Below are 15,404 nucleotides of genomic sequence, written 5' to 3' on the forward strand. Positions count from 1 at the left end.
ACCAAACTAAGAACATCAAAGCCCTAGAGAAAAGTAAGTGTTTCTCCCTCTGTAATTCAAAACTAAAACTAAAACTAAAGTGAAAAATTGAAGTCTCCCCAGTCTCAGCTCCATCCCTACTTTAGTCTGTGTTTTCGGGCTTGAAACTGGGTCCAAATCAGTCCAGAAATCGCCCCCAGCGAGTTCTGTTAAGTGCAGCACGTGACGCTCTGTCATGCGTACACGTCGGCCACGCGTACGTGCATCGCTGAACTTCTGTGCTGGTTACGCGTACGCGTCGCTGAAAGACGCTCCAAATCACGCGCACGCGTTAGCCATGCATGCGCGTCGCTCCTCGCTTCTCAACTGTTTAGTTTCTTGTGTTTCTTCCACTTTAACATGCTTCATCTTCATCCTTTAAGCCATTCATGCCTTGTAAAACTGAAAACACTTCACAAACACATCACAGCATCGAATGGTAATAAAGGAGAATTAAAAATTAACAATTTTAAGGCCTAGGAAGCATGTTTTCAATCATATCACAAAATTAGGAAGGAAATAAAAAACATGCAATTTACATGAATAAGTGTGAGAATAGTTGACAAAACCTACTCAATTCAGTCCAAAATATATCATAAAATAGTGGTCTATCAATAATCTTCATTCAACCCTTCAAATAAAGCTTCCACATGTTTTTGCGTAGAGAGGGGTTTAGCTAAAGCTGCAAGAGAATCCACAACATTCTTGATCTTAAAGATATATTCACTGGCTGACATACCTTGTTTCTTTATCAATTTCAACTGTGCTTTGAGTTGCTTGATCTTGTACCTAGCTGATTGTGCAAAATAGTCTTCAATTTTCTGCCACATTTCATAACTGAGTTTGTGACCCACCATTTGTTCTTGAAAGTTTCATCCATTGATGCAAGCAGCCAGGAAACCAAATGATAATCATCTTGCTTCCATTGCTTGTAAGGAGATGACTCAATTCCTGCTTCTTGATTAGCAATGGATGAAAATTGTGGACGAATGTGTTCTTTGATGAGATGATCTTCGTAACCTTGCCCTTGAATCGCATTGAAGGCCTATTATTGCTAGTTTTGAAATTAGTTTCACACAGCTTATCAGAAATGGGATTGAATGATCTTTGTTGATAGATGACTGTTGTAGCATTGTTATTAGTGACTAGATTGGTGACAGAAGAATGGGTATTGGAAGATGTGGGGAGAGAATCGTTCGCAGGAGCCATGAATCTTTCGAACCTTCAAACTCTTGATACCATAAAGGGTTTTCTATGAAGAAAGCTTTTCACAGCAAGTAAAACAGAGGAAAAAAAATGTAAATCTGTAAAATTAATTATTAAAATATAATGCAACCCTTTACACAAGTGTTCTCAAATTTATACAAGTTCAGAAGAAAAATCAAATGACTCAATACTAACACCTAAATACCTGTCTTATCACTTAGCAGCTAGGTTACACTTTCTTGATTTTTCTTGAGCTCATCTTAAGCTTGTTTTACAATTCTACCCTTAACACATCTATCAAATTGCAAATTATTTGTCTTCAAAGGTTCTTCTTTGTTTCAAAATTAATACAGGATTTAAATTAATTTTCTTGTTCCCTTGGAGATCACTTTTCTAAATTTTGACCAATTTGCCTAACGTAAAATTCTTTTTCCAAAAAACTAAATTAAAGAGTAAAAGACAAATAGGTCCCTGACCTTTTAAAACGCGGACATTTTCGTCCTTCAAGATTGGAAAATACATTTCGATCCCCCACATTTTAAAATGGCGGACAATTATACCCCTCCGTCCGTTTTAGGCCAAAAAGGGTAACGGAGCTAGCTGACATGGAAGGGTAGAGAATGACGTGTCCGTTACACTTGCTGAAGTGGATTGGGACGAATTTTTAGTGAACAAATTTGTCCCTTAAGTGCAAAACGACGCCGTAAGCATGAGTGAGCCCTATTTCATCAAAATGCAAGGTGGAAGTCATGCCTGCTGCTTGTGCGATCGTCCATGGCGAGTGGGGGGTGTTCTTCATGCACATGACCTGGAAACACTTTGGGAGGTGTGGCTCATGCTAAGCCCCTTAGTCACCATAGTCTCTGTTGTCGCTACGCCATCTCAGTCGCCGCTCGCTTTTCCTCTCTATCTCTCTCTGTGCCTCTCTAGTTCGCTTCTTTCTTCCTCTTAACTTGTCGTAGGTGTTTTCTTTTTGGTTATGGTTTCTCTTGATCTTATCGTAGTGTTCACAGGGATGATAAATTGATGTGTTTGGTCAATGTATTTTTTCTTTACATGACTGCGTTTAACATGCTTGATGAAATGCCCCAATAACAAGTAGGTTCTTTCTGTCGTGTGTTTTGGTCCTTTGCTACTAAATTGCACCATTAGTTGAAAGATGTATTTACTTATTCTCTCGGTTGTTCATGGTGATTATTGTGTGATTTTCTATTCTTGATTTTTTTTATATACTTTCTTCTATTGCTTATGTAATGTAACTTTTATGATTCTTAGTTGCTTGATTTTGTTTTCATAAAATGATTTTGTGCTCTATTTTTAATTTGAACTCTTAAATATAAATTTGAAAGGAATACATGGATCCATTCTTACGTGTTTTAGTATTTATGAATGTTCAACTTGGTTGTTTCTTAGAAATTCTGAGTTTGTACCTTAGGTTTGTTCCTTCATCTTTTAGAGTTGAGTGGCATGATCTGTTCTGTTTTCCTCTTGGATGGTCAAAGGCGCTTTTTGCAATGATTCAACCCACTTATTCAGTTCTTGGTGGCTTGCATTGATTATTGTATAGACTTTTTCTTTTGTTATGTGAGTGGGTGAATTAATAAGAGTAATGTTTTATTATGAGGTTGAAGAAAGAGGATTCAGAATTGGGATTAGATCCTAAATTGTATGTTCACATTTAACTTGTGAATAATTATTTCTGTGCTAATTTCAGCAATAAGGGAAGAATAATTGTTTTGCACTTAAGGGACGAATTTGTCCACTAAAATTTGGTCCCAATCCACTTCAACAAGTGTAACGGACACGTCATTCTCTACCCCTCTATGTCAGCTGGCTCCGTTGCCGTTTTTGGCCCAAAACGGATGGAGGGGTATAATTGTCCGCCGTTTTAAAACGTGAGGGATCGAAATGTATTTTTCAATCTTGAGGGACAAAAATATCCGCGTATAAAAAGGTCAGTGACCTATTTATCTTTAAATCTAAATTAAAAAAAACGTTCCAACCTATTTCGCCTCTGTGAATTGGTGTAAAAAATCTTTGTTCGCTTTCAATAAAATGTGGATACCCTCGTATTGTTTTAAAAGAAAAATTAAAAAATTCCATTTCAACCCAGTAAAGTGTGGATACCACAAATCATGTCATTCACCCACTCATGCATTTATTGGCATTTCAATCAAATTAATTACATAATAAGATTTTTTTTAACCTCTAAATTATTTTACAAATATTCTATTCATTATTTATACTGTAACCTTTAAATAAGATTAATAAAATATTATTTCATCTCCTTGTAAACTCTCCAACTAGAAAGAAATCTGAGTTTGATTCCCTTCCTCCCCTTGCCTTTCTAGCCCAGTCTAATTAGGTTGTTCCCATTCATGAATAATAATAATAATAATAATAATAATAATAATAATAATAATAATAATAGTAAATCTTAAAGAATGTTAGAAATAAGTACCATTACCAAAATGAGCTAGAAATAGCACTTATAAACAATGAAATGAAAACGGCCAAGTTTCCTAATATTCATTCACGTGTATATGAACGTTGAACGCTGTAGCAGCTAGTTGCAAGGAAAATCCTACATATTGACATCCAGGTACATCAAACTTATATTTCAACAAATTCGGAGCACTCGTATCAAAGCATTGCAAAATTTGCAACCAATTCTGATGCTCCCTAAAATCATTGATTTGTAAATTCTAGAGAGGATTCATGTCTTGTGGGTCCAATACTCCAATTTAACTGTTCATCGTCGGAATCCGCTGTGGATATGCTTAGGATCTTGCTGTGGTAATAGCGCAACGTCGACCGGTGGCCGATGCTGATGTATGTTATGTCTGCTGCTCCAATCAGCTGGTACAAATGAGCCTGCAACAAAAACACAAAAAAAAAAAAAAAAAAAAAGAACTTCAGTGACATCAAATCATTACATCAATGAAAATCTTTAGGTCTTGACTGGGTTTCCTTTATTCTGTTTCCCATTACCTGCTTTCTTATCTTTGGAAACTTGTAGAGAAAATAATAATAAAATAAGAAATACAAACACAGAAACATTAGGGTGCGTTTAGTATTCATTTCTTTTTTTTTTTTTTTACATTTTAGTGTTTTCTATTTTCAATGTTTTCTCTTTTTCCTTCACAAAAATTCTGAAAGCATAAAATACTGAAAATGAAAATGAAAATAGAAAATGAGAACGGATATCAAACGCACCCTTATTTTCTTATGTTTTCACTATTTCCTTCCTAAACATCTATTGTATATGTAACAAGGAAACCTCAAAATAAAACAAGAAAACAGAAACACACTCTTGCAAGATAGTGGAAGCACTAGCATGTTTGGTTTTACTCGCAACGTTTTCACTAAAAGTTCTAAATGTAGCATTGCAGAATATCTAGTATGCTTTTCTAGACACAAAACATGTAGTAACTTTATATTAGCATGGTCAAGAGTTATATTTAAATATGTAAAGTAACAGCGTTTCACTGCTTATTTGATTATTTCAACCAATACTTTGAAACGTATCTGAATCCAAAAGTCAATTGGACTATCAACTTGGTGAAATTTTTTGTCTAAAGTTTTGAGTATACTGTTTGTTAGACAATAATTTTTGTCTAAAGTTTAGATAATCAATCTTTTATAAGTATGTCTATAATGTTAGATGAATATAAGAATGCCTAAAATATGAACAGAACAGAATGGTCAATTCAATGAATACCATAGCTATCCACATGATGTATCATACATCCAATTCAGATATATGTCATATCTGAACTTGGAATTCAAGAATACCTCATTGGCTTCATCAAGTGCACTTGTTGATTCATCTAACAAGACCAACTGAGGCCTCGAAAGCAAAAGACGAGCGAATGCAAGGCGTTGCTGCTCTCCCAAAGAAAGAACACTAGACCATTCATATGTGGAATCTAAACTGAATCGAGCCAATAAATAGCCAAGGCGGACATCCTCTAAGACCTTTATTAGCTCATTCGTTGTCGGCTTCATAGGCTTATCTTTTATGATGTCCGAGTTTGGGAACTTAGTCAAGAAAGGAAGCACATCTGCAGAAAAATGTCAAATAAACTCAATCAGTAAAGCTTGCACGCGTTCCTGCCAACATACGAATAATATTCCAGTGATCTAAATCAAGTAGGACCCTGTATATTCAGATAATATAATAGTATTTATTACTGTTAGGCAGAGTTATATGATTAATTATGCTCTTTTCCTCTTTCATTACTAAATTAGAAAATGAGTAGCCAAAAGAAAAAAAAAATTAATAAGTTGTCAATGAGCACGTAGCAACCTCAAAGTCAATTCTCAAAATTGAACATTTAAGAATTCGTTCACTTGCCTACAAAGTCTAGGTTCTGCTCAAAGTGGTTAGGAATAAATAAGAACATCTATTTATCTACTTCAATCATTTGAACCTGGATTGATCCTTGTTAAGAAAACAGATCAATGTTAGTCTAAAGCTTAATCGAGACATTTCTAAGATTCAAATGGTTGTATAGGCTTGTTTCACCATCAGATAATCTTATTGTGTAGGTACTAGGTAGACTTTAATAGAAATGGATCAGAAGTTTTTATTGTCAAGAACTTACCTAATAATATCTCTAGGATAACAATCACATGTTTTTATGTTTCCTCCTTTGTATAAATAGATTAAACAAAAACTTTATTTTGGGTTAAATATAGTTCTCCTGTGATCATTACAAAATAATTACAACAGCGTGTCTGGCATTCATAAATTAAGGAGTTCATTTCAACATCAAATCATATGTCAGTGCACGATTGAGCAAATAAGTTTAAGACGGTGTGTAAAAGACATTTTTAAAATATAAATGTATATGAGTTTGCATCATAATTAGAGAAAAACAAGTTTAGGCATGTGGGAACAAGAAACTAGAAATGACATACTTTTTTGTTCAGTATCTCCTGATGTAGAAACTGTGTCATCAGTCCATATTGGATAAAGCAATTGTTGACGAAGAGAGCCCAAAACCATATATGGTCTTTGAGGAAGGAAAAAAATTCTAGATTTTTTGCTTGCGGATTTTCCATGATCTTCAAATGTATCATTAGCAACATTTATTGAAGGAGTATTTGCATCGGAAGAAATCGTTCGCTCAGACTCTTCTCCACCTTTTACATAGTACACGATCTTTCCGGTTCCAGTTCTCCATAGACCAGCCAGAGCTCTTAACAAGGAGGTCTTACCACTTCCACTTGGTCCCATCACCTGATCGGTTAGATTTAGAAATGATTTTTGTACAACCATACAGTCTAACGAGGTTGAACTTATTCAGAATACAAATCTAAATTTTATTTTTATGCAAAGTCCTAACCAAAAAGTTAAGCTTTTGAGAGAGTGAGTTCATGATATGGAATCAAATCCTTTAGTGTTGGTCTAGATTTCAATTCTTGCCTCTCTAATTCTTCTAAATATGACATTTAATTTCAGCATAAGAGAAGATGGACATTGTCCACACTTCATGCTCAAAGGGCCATTACAGTATAGCATTTGGGATGGAAGTGTCGCTCAATGACATCAAGTACAAGGAATGAAGACTGATTTGGATGTTTGTAAGTTGGGATGTCGATTACTTACCAATAAATTATCCTTTTCTTTGATTGTCACTGATAAGTCTCTTATAAGTGTAGATTCACTTGGAGTTTTAAGAGTCAAATTGTTTATCTCCAGCAATGTTTCATAATTTTCTGATGGTGTCGATCCATTAGATTCCAATGCAGACGAACTTCTGAAATCTTTATATGTAATATGTATGTCTTCCAAAGTATCAGACAGAGATTTTGAGCTGCTTCTGTCCAAAATATCATCAAACTCACCTGCATATTCCATAGAGAAAGAACTCTTTAGTGTTTAATAGATTATCTATGCAGATGATTTTGAGAAGCTAACACTAATATAAAACTATGCAGAATTTATCATTTTTTTTATAACGAAAGAAAACTTCATTATTGTATTGAGGGAACAATACAGTGGGGAGGAGGAAAAGAGTTCCTCCAAACCAAAAGGAATACAAACAAGGCATCAAACGTCAATGAACTGCAGCTTTCAAACCTCTCATCATGTCTGAGAGGAAAAGTTGAAAAAACCATGTGCTTTACGCCATATAGATGCTAAACGCCTGATTCTATCCCAAAGAATAGTTTTTCCTGCAAATCTATCATTAAAAATTCGTAGATTGCGTTCTAACCAAATGGTCCAAATAGTGGAATATATTGCACATTGCCCAAAAAATTTAGCATCTTTCCCAAAACCTGCAAATCTTGTCAAAAGAAATCGATCCAGTGATGCAAGGCACACTCAAGATGCTCAAAACATGCTGAACAATGAAATCCACAAAGAATCAGCCATGAGACAAGTGTACAAACAAAATTGAGACTGTTTCTGAATGTCCCCAGCACATCAAGCACACATTTGGGCATATAGCCTAATGTGGTCGTCTAACTTATAAATTGTCAACAGTGTTAATTCTGTCAAGCATAACAGTCAAATAAAGGATTTGACTTTAGCGGGAGCAGGAGGTTTAGATTTCCATATTGGTTTATCAAGGAAAAAAGGTGCCATAGTGGAAGACAGCAACAGAGACTGAAAATAAGATTTACAGGTATACAGACCGGATGAATCAAGAGACCATAAGCTTTTGTCAGGGGTAGAAAGGGCATTTTCAAGCAGACCTAAAAGATTTCCTAACTCAATGGACTCTCTTATCATTAAGATTTCTAAAAAAGTAGGTACAAGAATAGGAAGATCCCTATATTTAATAGAAGTCTCCAACAGTAATATTATGTAAAACAGATAAGCGATACAGACGAGGAAAAGCTAAGTAAAGGAGCATCACCTAGCCAATTATCTTCCTAAAAGAGACAGCGAGATCCATCTTTACTTTCAAAGAAAGTAAAGGTATGAAAGGAGCATAACCACCATAAATAAATTTCCAAGAACTATAATGAGTAGCATGTGAAGTAAGATTTGCATCCAGTTCATTTCTATTCAAGCCATACTTGCTTCTAATAACCTTATGCCAAAAAGAATGTGGTTCTAATGGAAAATTCCATAGCCATTTTGTTGCCACACTAATGTATTTTCAACCATGCAGGTGTACACTAAAATCAGCCACTAGTATAAAATACATGTTGGAATACACATTGAAAATGAATTAAACAACACGTGTATTTGTACATAAATACAGTGGTTATTTTAGTATACAAATAGCATTTTTGATACTTTTCTATACCAGATTACCAAGACCCAATACTCATTTTTTGGTAGACAACAAATCTCCAACACACCAAATGATCTCGTATTGAATCCATAGCACTAGACCAAAGGAAATCCCTCACTATATTCTCAATGGTTTTAGCCACTCCCTTTGGAATAGGAAAATAAAAAGATAGGAAATAAAGAGGGATACTTGATAAGCAAGACTGAATAAGACTGATCCTTCCTCCTAGTGAGAAATATGCTCCTTTCCAACTTGAAGATGCTTAGAAATCTTCATGACAACAGGACCCAAAAAGAGGTTGAAGTAGGGTTCCCACCTAAGAGAACACCCATATAAACAAAAGGCTATTCCAGAATTTCACATCCAACCATAGATGCTGGTAGAGAAATCAGTTGGGTCAATATTAATCCCCATAAAGCCAATTTACCCATAACGATCTTCAAACCGGAGGCTAGCTGGAAAACATAAAAGATCGAGAGCATTAGAGAAGCTCTCCTTATCATTTTCCAAGAACAAAATTGTATCATCCGCAAATCGCAAACGAGAAACCACAATCACTTCTGATCCTACTGTTAACCCCTTAACAAGCCCCCTCCACTCTTCTCTAACAACCAACCGACTAACAACATCAGCCACTAAATTGAATATGAAGGGAGGAAGGGAAATAGAGAGGGTGACCTTCCCTCAAACCCCTCTCATCCTTGAATCATGAACTTGCTCGCCATTAACCATGACTAAGAAAGTACTTGTAACAAGGCAACCTGAAATCCATTTCCTCCATTTAGAGCCAAATCCTTTTTCCTTCCACCTTATCCAAAAAACCCAGTTGACCTTATCATAAGCTTTTTCAAAAGTCTTTTGTAGACCAAACACTCTTAAGCTCGCTTTTTCATATCAGACACCAACTCATTAGCAATCAAAGCTGCATCTAAGATCTGCTTTCTTGCTGCAAAAGCACTTCGATTTTCCAAAATGGTGTCATGTGCCCCAAAACTTCACTCAAGTAGATGAAAGGTCCTTTGACTCTGACTGACCTATCTTTCTTAGGAATCAGTGATGAAAACAGAAATAATGTCAACACCAATCTTTCCATTCTTATGAAATTCATCAAACACCTTCAAAGGGGATATACAAGTTCTAAAGTATATGTAGAGCAAAGTCATAGTTTCCTTGCAAGTTAACATATCATATCATCGTAACATCTTAAATTTCTGGTTCTTTTATGTGTATGTGAAAATGAAACTACAACCTATCTTAAAATAGCTCTCGTTTCCAGAGAGGAAGAACTTGTTCACTTATGCACATATCATTCATGAGATCTACAAATAACAAAATGTAATAGGAAAGAGAAAAGAGAAAAACAATGTTATACCTAGCCGATTAATAACTGCAGAAAAAGCACTTATAGCTTGAAACTGGTACACAATGAGGGAGAAGTCACCAAGGATATGATTAAAAGCAGAAACTGATTGATTGATGACACCAAACTCAATCTTTCCAGAGAAATACATTGGAGCAACAACAGCGGCAGGAAGAATTTGAATGAGATAGCGGTAGCCACTGGTGAAGAAGTCCAGATTTCTAGAAGAAATCAACAATCTCTGTAATGTAAGAAAATGATAAGTTACAATACTCGTCAACCTATTTTAAGTTACAGCATTATTTTTATTGGATAAATGCAAGAAAAGAATTAGTGTTGGAATAAGGATACATTTGGCATCTAATAGTTTTTCTCCAAACCAAAAAACAAGTCAGTACACATGACTATGGCAAATAGACAGTGCTGGGAAGCTATAATTAAGTGATCACACATTAAATGAGACATTGAGCTTAGTTTACAACTCAAGACCCACCAGTGTATGTACAGCCTTCTATAGTTTTCCAGTCATCCAGTTCAATGAAAAATCTACTGATCATATTAGAAGAGTTTTGATGTAGAAGAATCATAATGTTTGGCCTAGCTGCTAATACGAAAAGCAAGCTTGCATTGAGTTTCATAAGATTGTGCAATCAGATTTTGAAGTTTAAGCCACTCAACTTTTCGATGTTTTGTATATGTTAAGTCTATGAAAGAAACTCCTTATTTAGCAATTCTAAGTTCCTTAAAAGGCATGAGCATTTTTTTAAGTTATAGACACCACGGCACTAGATATTCCTTTGAAACTGCTAATGGTATTGTTCATTTCATGCAAGATTTCTGTAACGAGGTCTTTGAATTGAAAGTTGAAACCCCTTTGCTTTGAACCATAATTTTATCACACCTTTTTTTTCCACTAATGTTATACAATATTGGCCTTGCAAATAGTCATGCTTAGCGCTTAGCTCTCAAAGACAATATTTGGTTTACTGTCAATACTTAAGTTTATTCACATTAATCAAGTTTTTTTTAATCAAGAAAAAGTTAAAAAATAAATGAACAGCATAGTCTTTACAGGAAAAAAATGCTGCTTACTATATAGGTGGCAAAATATGGACTAAGAGGAAGAAATATATGCATTAACAACTGAAGAAGCAAAGGCATGGGACTTGAATATAGTTACTGACAACATCTTACACGAATAAAATCAAAGGAAAAAAGATATGTAAATTAAAGAAGAAGCATCTCACAGTCAGATTTTCAAAAGCACTTTTGAAACGCTGCAGAAGAAGTTGCATTTCGCTATCTTCACCACCATAGAAAGCAATCGATTCGGCATTTTCCCGAACCCTCACAAGCCCGTAACGGAAGTCTGCTTCTTTTTTCTCTTGCAAGAAGTTTAAAGTCACCAATTCCTGCCATTTTGACAATCTCCAGTTAATAAAACGGGATGTATGTTAAAGTTTACGAGAGTGGGGTCGGGACGGTAGTTTTGCATTTCAACTTAAAGAATCACAAAGAAAATGGAAAACTATTACCCTCCCAAGGAAAACACTAATAGCTGTCCCACCAACAGAGTATACAAGAAGTACAACGAAGAGGGGAGGATAGATTCCATATAAGATATTACTGAATGAGATCAAGTCGACAGCAGCATTGAAGAGTGTCAAGGAGAAAGAAAGAGCAGTCCCAGTGAACGAACTTAGATCGTCAACAATTCGCTGGTCTGGATTATCAATGATTGACTGAGACTGAATTTTATAGAAAGTCCGGTCCTTAAGATAGCGATCCATGTAATAGCTTGTCATCCAAGACCTCCATCTCAAGGAAAGAGTTTCTCTTGCATAATCTCTCAACACAAAAAACTGCAACAGAATGAACAAGTTTAGAAAGATATGTAGAACACTAGAACAAGGTATGAGAAACCAAAAACTTTATAGAAAGGCATCCAGACAGATTATTTCCACTCATGATAATAATATTCAGGAAAATTAGAGAGGTGGAACTTGAGTGCACTTGTTTGACAATTCCACATATAACTATCGTTGTTTGCTTCAAAAACAACTAATCAGTTAACTTGAAAACCTTACGAAAATTGTTATCAAATAATGGTCATGCAGTTCCCATGTAGTATTTTCTTGTCTCTTTCTTGGGACAAAGTCTTGTTATAATGAGATATTAAATCTACCAACTAACTCGCTTTGAGATCAAAAACAGTTGTAGATGAAAAGGAATGATGCAATTCAACAAAGTAAAAAAAGGAATAAATAGGGAAAATGACTATGTCCAACTCCCCTGGTATGAAATTTAAAGGCCGAAAAAAATGAAATGGTATGACCACTAAAGTAACATCTAGGCAATTTAGATGTTTACAAGTTAGATGCTGCATCTTGTAAGAAAACTCATCATTGAAGAAACAAAAGCAAAGTCTAGCAGAGCTATACCTAAGAAAGTGCAGCAATGTGCTCACCGGGATTCCTCCAGCAAAGCCACCCAGGTAGTAAAGCAGTTGCTTGGTGAATTGTTCTTGATCCTTGTCTTGAATTAACAAACTTAAACAGGGTTAGTTACTTGTTCCCATTTCATACTAGAGTAAATAATAATAATAAAAACAATATACAACATCATCACATCAACCATACTGTAATGTACCTTCCCTAAACAGATAACAAAGAGAAGATAACCCAATATGCCAAAGAAGCTGTGTCCATATATACACAAGAATCGTCATGACTCCATCGAAGACATGACAAGCACTTAGGGAAGACCAAGTCCCTTAAGCTGCGTTTGTTTCTGAGAACAGGACAAGACAAGACACTGAGAACAAGACATCAGGGACATAGACACAAAATTTTGTGTTATTGTATTCTGTTTGGTGATAAACTAGAACAAATTATAAAAATCCAATTTAATCTCATTTTTTTTTTGTTCAAAAGATTTGAGATGAAAAATATAATAATAAAAAAATATAATTATGAAAAATTAACAAGAATAATGAAAGAAAAAATGAAAAATAAATTGTGTTCCTTGTTAGTGTCTTAGTGTCCTTCCTGTCAGGATGGACACAAAATACACTAATTCAGTGTCTCTGGACATATTGTCTCTATCCATGTCTCTTCTGTCAAATGCAATTTTGTGTCTTTGTGTCCCTGTCTCAGTGTCCTGTCTTTGTAAACAAACGTAGTCTTAGCTCTGTCCATAACATAGGGTTCTTGATAACAAAAACTTGGACAACTTTTTTAATATTCAAAATGTAATTTATTTTACATGCTATTCTTGCACATAAATAAAATATATTCACATCCTTGCTTAGGCTATTCGCCAATCAACATAAATACACCAAAACACATGATTCCAGGCCAATGGCCTTTCATCAACACAAAACCTCAGAAGCATAAGGAAAGTAAGGATCCTGTCTGTGATTTACGAAGCATCAGTAAAGAAAGGATAAAATATGCTTTTTGTCCTAATATTTGTGATTTTCTTCAAAAATAAAAACTGAACCTGAAAGTTAGCTCCATCTAAAATATGAGGGACAAAATTAAAAACTTTCGGGATAGCTTTGACACAAATAAAAAATGTTAGGGACAAAATTAAATGAATAAAAAACATAGGGACAAAATTGAACCAAATTAAATGTAGAGGGTATTTTCGAAAAAAATTGGAAACACTAAGGACAAAAAATATGCTTTACCACAAAGAAAAACATTGCAAGATATATAGAGTCATTCATCAAAAGAACTCACTGGCAAGTGCATTGTAGAAGTCCCTCCCCAAGAAATTGAAGCCAACACTGATTCCAGTTGTAGCCAAGGTGAGAGCAAAGACACCTGCAAGCTGCAACCTAGCCTGAGCTTTGTCATCCGAAGACCAATATGGAGCTGCCACTTTCCAGAACCTTCTGAAAAGGGTTTGCAGATCGGGACTCCCACCCTCTACAACCACACCATCACTCTTTTCCCCCACTTTCTTCACTTCCTACAAAATTTCCAACTTTTCAACATTACTCAATGCCCATCAACCAAATCATCGCGAAAAAGGACCCCCCTTTGGTAACCGTTTCAGGATAGAAATATAGAGTTATGAGATCTGTTTGGAGAAGAGAAACACTCAACAGTATTTTCTATTAAGAAACACTTAACAAACACAGTCTAAAGATCAAATAAGGAAACAGGAGAAAACCTTATCTGGGTCTGGTGGCAATGGAGCTGGCGTGGTTGTAGAAGAACAGAAACACTTGCTCCGATTCCTATTCCTCCTCTTGTAAGGCTTTCCCATTCCCATGCTAAGGGACATGAATGGCACTCGTGAAAATGTGCAGGAGAAGTGAATTTGCACATGGTGATTGTAGGTAAGGTTGGACTTGTTATAAGTGGATGAGAACATGAAAAGTTGGTGAGCTTGTTGTTGGGTTTGCAAGATCATTTTTTTCATGCCGCGTTCCTAATTTGGCCCAAGAAGCTTGGAGCGTGCAAGAATCAGTATTTTGCTTCCAACTAACACGAGTTACCGAACATTGTGGGAGATATGCCAGTTCATGTGGCTATGCCAGTTCTTTGTTCTTTTATTTGTTTGGCCTTTGGCGTCACTCGTGTGTATTAGTGATGTGTGCGAAAGGGAAAATTGGGAACCGCATAGATTACTTGAGGATTATCCGTACCACACGATTGATTGCGCGGTCCACACGCTGCCACGCACAAAATAAATAAAATAAAATTATAAGGTAGCGTTAGGTAGAGAAACAGAAACTGAAAGACTGAAACTAAGAGATAGAAACTAAGAAACAGAGATTGAAATAAATTTTGGTATTTTGTTTGATGTAAAATGAGAGACAAAAATTAAAACAAGAATAAAACTCTAATTTAATTTGGACAAAAAATAAAATTAAAATTAATTAATTAGAATGAGGGTATTTTAGGTATAAAATGTTATTAAAATTTCAGTCTTCGTCTCTAAAAATTTCAGTCCCTGTGTTCTACTTTTTGAAGGTATTAAAATACTGAAATTTTGGAGACAGAAACAAAAATTTTAGTACTAATCTCTAAATTAACAAACATCATACTGTATATCAGTCTCTCAATCTTTGTTCTAATACCTCAAAACAAACGCTACCAAGAAAATGCCATTTCGGCCAAAAAATTACATTAGGGAATATTCTTGTGTTATGTCCCAAAATGAAGTGCTGGACTACCAAGAGAATGCCATTTCGGCCAAACAAACGCATGGTGCGAGAAACATTTTTTTTTTTTTAAATTTTCATGGAAGTATCTTGCATGGTGCGAGAAGATTAGAACTTTTCAAAAAAATTTTATATCATCTTGTAACTGAGCATGAAAAGTGAAATTTTACTTTATGTTGTGAAATAAATAATTAAAAAAGATATAATAAATATAAAATAAAAAATTATAAAAAAAAATTTTAATTTTGATATTTACCAATATAATTATTTTACCATAATAATAGAAAAAACTTATATATATATTAGTAACGTATGAAAAAAAGAGGAAAAAAATTTTATATATAGACAATATAAAGAAAGAGAAAAAGAGAATTGTTATTGATGTGTG

The 15,404-nt window shown here is 34.9% G+C and overlaps 1 protein-coding gene across 2 annotated transcripts; it reads right to left on the reverse strand.

The window, feature by feature from the left end:
- Positions 1-3,723: 3,723 nt before the first annotated feature.
- ABCD2 (ABC transporter family protein) lies at positions 3,724-14,449 on the reverse strand. Of its 2 annotated transcripts, none has more exons than XM_016314880.3 (10): positions 14,020-14,449; positions 13,584-13,815; positions 12,308-12,375; positions 11,376-11,702; positions 11,088-11,252; positions 9,853-10,081; positions 6,839-7,077; positions 6,148-6,469; positions 5,020-5,288; positions 3,724-4,098 (listed from the first exon to the last, which is right to left on the reverse strand). In XM_016314880.3, exons 1-10 carry the CDS (start codon positions 14,269-14,271, stop codon positions 3,913-3,915), a joined length of 2,289 nt encoding a protein of 762 aa, XP_016170366.1. In that variant the 5' UTR covers positions 14,272-14,449; the 3' UTR covers positions 3,724-3,912. The 2 variants fall into 2 exon arrangements, with proteins under 2 accessions (XP_016170366.1, XP_020965313.1); XM_021109654.2 differs by lacking the exon at positions 14,020-14,449 and adding an exon at positions 12,490-12,630 and having other exon boundaries at positions 13,584-13,714.
- Positions 14,450-15,404: the final 955 nt, after the last annotated feature.

Source organism: Arachis ipaensis, chromosome B8, assembly GCF_059453495.1.
Source record: "Arachis ipaensis isolate K30076 ecotype BB chromosome B8, ASM5945349v1, whole genome shotgun sequence".
In the NCBI taxonomy this organism is placed as follows: Eukaryota; Viridiplantae; Streptophyta; class Magnoliopsida; order Fabales; family Fabaceae; genus Arachis; species Arachis ipaensis.